The 6544-nt window shown below is 39.8% G+C and overlaps 1 protein-coding gene across 3 annotated transcripts in view; it reads right to left on the bottom strand.

The window, feature by feature from the left end:
• The window catches only part of GRHL2 (grainyhead like transcription factor 2), a 112548-nt gene that overhangs the window by 80740 nt on the left and 25264 nt on the right, over positions 1-6544 (bottom strand). For all 3 annotated transcript variants that reach the window (XM_019551407.1, XM_019551416.1, XM_019551424.1), the window contains exon 5: positions 1148-1203. In XM_019551407.1, the coding sequence (XP_019406952.1) occupies positions 1148-1203 (56 nt within the window). The remainder of the gene's footprint in view (positions 1-1147; positions 1204-6544) is intronic.

Here is a 6544-nt window from a genome sequence, read left to right as displayed (position 1 = left end):
CCATAGGGGGCTGGGGGAGCAAAGGGGGATGGAGGGGGCTCATGCAGAGCCCCCATGCAGTATGGGGAAGCAGGGATAACTCCCCCCCAATCAGGCAATACCTGGTGAGTTGGGGCTTTTTTTTTTAAAGCATAGGGAGCTGGGGCAGGCGGGGCAGCCATGGAGAGGGTCCCCTCCCCCACCCCCTACTTACTGGCTCCAAGTCCGGCTGCAGCCACCAGGGACTATTCGAATCATAGAAGCACTCCGAATCTTTTCCAAAGATCCAGAGAGCTTCAAATTTATTCAGACCTTTTAATTGGTCCCCTGATTCAATTCGGCCACCGAATCGGGCCAGATCTCCTCCGAGTCAAATCACCGCCCTAAGCTTCACACAGCCCTAGTTCCTTGCTCTGGTATTTCTCCAAAATGTTGAGTTTTACTGAACAGCACATAGCTGGTTTGTGATGGAACACAAAGGGCACTTTTACATGTGCTTCAGAAGTGGAAGGGCAGTGCTTTAATTAGAGCGGCTCCAAGAGCTCCAGCAGATTTGATTAATCAAGTCTGCTCCAACATACTGGAATTCCAGTGCATCAGAGCAGCCTCTGCACTCATGTACAAAGGCCTAAAATGACCAAACAAGCACCACAGCATCTAAGACACAGCTGTCTAGGAAAACCATAGTAATAGAAAAATAAAACCAAATACATGCTTCCTCATCATCTTATGATTTTAGAAGATATGACTTGGTCAAACACACATTGTTTGATTTAAGAAACTTGGGGGACTAAACTAAGCAGTCTTGGATATCTGAACCAAGTCCTTCCATCCTGGAAGGCAGCTAAGATTCTCCATGAACTTGTTGGTAATCCACACTCTATGTTTGACCTGCCGAGGAGCTAATTCTCTTCTCATACTATTTTACATTTGTGTTACTCCACTAACTCCAGTGAAGTTACCCTCAATTTACATGGAGGCAAAGTGGAAGGGAAGCAGGCCCCAAAACTCAATGAAAATCTGATTTTAAAGCCAACAGGCACATGATGGAAAGAAAATGGATAGTTACTGGGGGAGCACAGTACACACTTAATGGTAGTCAAGTTTGGTTTTCAATGTTATATTTTAGTAAGAGGCCAATCAGCAATGAATGTTTCCCATAACCTACCTTGCAGTTTGTTCATAAATATATTCTTCAGCCCCCACTGATGCACTACGATACTTCTGAAAGTTATAGAAATAAATAAAAGATAAGAATTATTTGATAAAAAATAAGCAAATGTTACTGACAAGTTTAAAACTTTTATAGATGGGGAACTCCTATAGGAAACTGTCAGGTATTTAAGATTCAAAATCCCTGTTAGACAGAGGAGTTCCCTAGTCTCTTCACAGCTGACACAGAAATTATTCACACTGAGCATTTGGATTCTGTCACAGTCTGGCTATTTCATCGCAGAAGCATATCAGTAAGGTAGCAGATGTTTTTTCTGTTCTGTTAACATATGTTTAAAAAGAAACCTGTGAAAACAGGCATTGCTCTCAACTGCAAGCGTGTCCTAAATCACAAATACAATTAAAAGTTCTACAGAGCTTTGTTTTAAAAATGTTTGCATGCATCTAAATTTTAATTCTCCTCTACAAGCAACACTCTAATGTTCATAAAAAATCGTATAACTGAACCATCTGATTTGGAGAGGAGTGGAGACATAGGTTAAGAAAGCATTCTGCCTGTAATATAAGATTATGTTAGGATAATAACATAATCACTTTACAAAAAGAAATCAGATGCAAAAATAAGAAAAGTTACTCTTTCAAGAGACTAAATTATGAAACTGAGGATTAAGCAAAGATCTATGCACTGCATTACTGAACAGAACAATTCATATTGTACCATGAGATATGAGACCCTTGCTGTTTCTTGATTGATTTTCTAAAGTCTTTCTAATTCACTGATAGCTCATTAAATCTCTTGAATTTTTATTTTTAACTCTGTTTTATGACAAAGCCTCTTTTGTCTTCAGAATCATCAAGTTATATAAGTTTTAGAACTGGTTTAAACTTTATGTTTAAATACAAGCATTCAGAAAAAGAAAGAGTTGGTTACTAGCGAAGTTCAAAAGTTTTGAGAGCTGGTGTTAAACATTGAATGCGTTTTGCAGTCACTGGATAAAATGCAGGAACAGTCCCGAGTTCCAGTCTTTTCTCCTAAGATTTGCCTCTCCCAGGGGAGCGTTCTTATCACTGGGCTATCAAGTCATGATGCCCCTTATTTGTTCTCTGTTCAGCCCCATGAATCTTGCATTCTTGATTGCACAGTGGCCCAGCTTTACCAGAAAATGGCCTTAACCCAGTTTTCCATATAGCTTTGGGTTTAGGCAATGTCCTGGGATGTGGGAAATGTAGGTTTTTAAGTCCTCAGGCTGAGAAGAAACTATAGTCCAGTGGCTCCTCTATAGATTAATAAAGATTAAAGAAAGCCACTCTACCCAATGGGACTCGGTGCTCAGTCAGAAGATCCCATTAAGCATCTCTGTGATGCTCAGTTTCAGTACTCAAACTGTGGTTTTGTGTCTCCAGAGATAACTTCCTTGTTAACAGCAATATATGAAGATGAGAGTTAAGAGACCTGATTACCTACCCATCAGCCCTCTTGTCTCTCAGCAAGTTTATGTACAGAGTCAAGCCCTCACCTCTCTCTAAAAGTGTAAAGTTCCAAGAAGTGAAATGAATAAAGGATTACTGGTGATGGAGTAGGTCTGGGCAAGGATGATGAATCTGGAGATAAATGCAAGGAGGGAGGGGCAACAGAAACAAAAGCGAAACATTTTGAGCAGAATATTCCAGAAGTCTGGAGGGATATGTTTCTGAGTATAGCCTCTCCATTGATTTGAGATCTGGTAAGGGAATGGTAAGGTAGAAAGGAAAACTTATCATGGCAGCAAGCTTGTCAGGCCATAAGCGAGAAGAACTAAAAAAGATAAGAAGAAATCTAGAAGAAGGTAAAGAAAGCCCCAGGCTAATCAAATATGGCTGCAGTGCTCATCTGATGTCCTTCTAATACAGTGTGGCAAAAATATCCCCCAAATATCCATGACTAATCTAGTGAATTGGAGATCGTTCACCTCAATAACTTCACAAGTATCTGCTTCAGTTAGCTTTGGTAAATAAAATAAACAAATCATAATTCAGTTTTCTAATGTAGCTGCAAAATTATTTTGAAAAAGTATCAAAATAAATCACTGCTTTAAAATGTATAGTGTGTACCTTCTAAAATGAAACCTTACATCTATCTCTGAGTTGTGAATAATGTATTAAAGCTTACATCAAAACAACAAGAATGCACTTTTTGTAGAAAACAACAATTAAATCAGGGCTTCCTAACTACGATTTGGATTTGGTTTAAATCAAATCCACCCTGCTTTGGAAGGTATCTTCACAAAAGCTAGACCACTAATGCTCAAACCTCTAGTCCTATGGGCTGAATGAATGACAAGGGGCCATTCTGCAGGCCGGATCCCGTGTATAGGATCAGCTCACAGATATGATCTGGCATGCTGGCACAATCCCAGGTGCTAGATCTGGTCATGTGCCAGCCCAACCCTACTTGCTGGATCTAGCCACAAAGTGATCCCACCCACTGGCCCCAAGGCCAGTGTGATAAGTGTAATGTAGCACACTGTAGCCCACCTGGCCCCCAACAGATCTGGAAATTTGGCAGCAGGGGAGTGACAATGCTGCCACCATGCCCCCCCACCCACTAGATTCCCAGACTTGTGGGGAAATCATGGGTCACATGACAGCTTTGTGGGCCAGATTTTGCCTGTGGGCCAGACATTGAACACCACTGAGTTAGACCATTCACTCATACAGAGAAATTTTTGTCAGGTAGTGTATGGGGCCAGGCAGCTCTGAATCTGGCTTTGTGGAAAACCCAATCATCTCCTCAGATGGCAGAAATCTGGGGCTGGTAAGTGAGCACAGATGAATGACCATGGATTTGCAAGGAAGGGAAAAATCTAAGATCAGAGAGGGTAAGAAATGCCCACAAAAACTGCTGTCCCCCTATACTCTCTTCACTCTCCCCATACCCAGAGCCATACAGGTCCTCAAAAATCAGAATATCTAAGAATGCAAAATGGTCCCTTTCTAAGTACAATCACTGCTACTGGGAATGTTCTCAATTATTACAACATTTGGTCTTGAACTGAACGCCTTGGGCCACACATTAAAGTGTGTTTTAAGCCCCCATTCCCAATCAGTCAAGAGTGAAAATTAAGTACTTGGGTGGTATATGGTGGCATTCAGAATCTACCATGAGGAACTGGACTGGAACTAACCAACTTCACAGACAGGTTGTCAGATGATAACAGCACCACATAGAAAATTTCAGTTTACAGTCTTTTCATTGCACAACCTTTTCCTCATAGTACAATAGTGGTTTTAGATTTGTATTTGACTAGTCTTGTTTTTTTAAAATATCATTTGCTGTAGTTTCTTGATGTATGTCTTGGAATACTGATGCCCACAATATACATAGAGATTAATATCCTTACATAGCAATCATATTTTAAATTAATGCAATATTTCTATATTAAAATTAGTATACTATTAACCTTCAAAAGCAATTGTGTCGAATTTAAGTTAGATTTTAAATGATATATCTGGGCACTTTTAAATAAACCCTTAATAAAATAGGGCGACATTCAAGTCAAATAAATCCTTATTGTTATCATATTACAACATTATTATTTTATTACTCTCATGGTAGTATTATTTATAAAGGCATGTTAAATATAAAATTCAACTGATTCCGGTTTTAGCTCAGCAAAATAAATATAAATCAAATCTTCTTTTCTGAACAGTAAGAAAGTCATTTCCACACATGTGTAAAATATTTGCATTTATACCCAAACAACAGATCAACTAAATATGAGCAGGAAATGTTATTGGTGAGAAAAGTTTGGGTTTTTCAAAAAGCATACTTGCTTTTCACACTTGAACAGGTCAGGATCCTAAAGTCCCATTTCACACAGTTGTTATCAGTATGAGTCTTCACATTGATCTATACAATTCTACAGAATCATCTAAGAGTGGGTCTTTCCTGAATACACTTAAACAAAGTCATTGCATTTCTGAGTAGTTCTATTGCTCTCAGTGGGAATAATTGCATGTGCAAAGTTGCTTGTGTGCATAAATGTTCATAGAACTAGGCCATGAGCATAAGTTACAGTAGAAATTGTGTAATGCTTTGTTTAAATTTGTAGCATACGACACGGTATGCTTTTTTTTAAAAAGCATATGATAAAACATCACAGATGTCATAATACTTAACCTGGGATACCCTAGGACATGTTTAAAAAAAATCATACATAATCTTTTTTTAAGTTCTTTACATTCTACAGCACTTTGTGTACAGAATGGATCAAGTGTTCTGTCAATATGCATTGACAGCATAAGTAACATAGTAGCACTGTAACATGTGGTAGCACTGCTGTGCATTAACCTGGGGGAATCCCACGTACACATTGGGCTCCTATAGACAATCAGGGAGCCAGCTCTGATGCACTAGAAATCCAGCGTGTCAGAACAAACTAGATTAAGAGAGAGTCTGCTGGAGCAGGGAAATAAACGCACTCCAACAGAATTTAGCGTCACATGCATCAGTGTCCCTGCACTGAAAAATGGGGATGGGGCCTTTTAAACTAAAGCTCATTCGATGAGCTTTAGTTTAAAGCATCTTTAGTTTCAGTGTGGGGGATTCCAATACACATGAAGCTCAGGTACTTTTAATTAGCATGGCTTGCTAATTAAAGTGCCCCCTTCCCCACAGCTCCCAGGGCATTTGTAAATATTCCCATTATTTCCTGGATCCTACAAGCAGAGCCCACCCAAGCAGGGTGCAGGGCCTGGGGCAAATCAGCCCATATGGGGCCCTGCCCCTGCTCTGATTCCACACACCCTGGACCCAAAGAAGCTGCCACCACCATTGGCAGCGGCGGGGGGGAAGGAAGCGAGTGGCTGGACACGAAGCATGCAGCGGTGCAGTCACTGCAGCTGCTCTGTCCAGTTCCGCAGGGCCCCATGAAGTGCAGGGCCCAGAGCAGTCACCCCAATTTGCCCCCACATAGGAACAGCCCTGCCTACAAGAGAGCATTTACCACTACCACAGAATATAACAAGGCTGAAGCCATATAACAAGGCTGTGCCTGAATACATAACGTGATTTGTGGTTTCAGATTAAATTAAACTGAATTTTTTTAAAGGTGTGTTAGATTTCTTCATAAACAGGGATCCTGGTTTTCCCTGATAAAAAATTACAAATTCTCTCATTTAAAAAAACAAAACTGATTTAAAAGATTAAAAACCCCAAATCCATGATTAAAATGAAAGGCCACAATATAAATATAGATATCAGTAGAACACAATATTTTCTTGATATTGATTTACATTTTTAAACCAATTTGGAAGCCTACTAGTGCCTCAATCGCTACAGTGAAATATGTTCTAAATAACTATACCTTTTGCTATTTGATTTTGGCGTTTTTGTCATGGAAAATCAGAGTAC

Source organism: Crocodylus porosus, unplaced genomic scaffold (genome assembly GCF_001723895.1).
Source record: "Crocodylus porosus isolate Cpor-Errol unplaced genomic scaffold, CroPor_comp1, whole genome shotgun sequence".
NCBI classification, from domain to species: domain Eukaryota; kingdom Metazoa; phylum Chordata; order Crocodylia; family Crocodylidae; genus Crocodylus; species Crocodylus porosus.
Note: the sequence above shows the minus strand (reverse complement) of the source record. Positions and strands in the feature narration are given on the sequence as shown.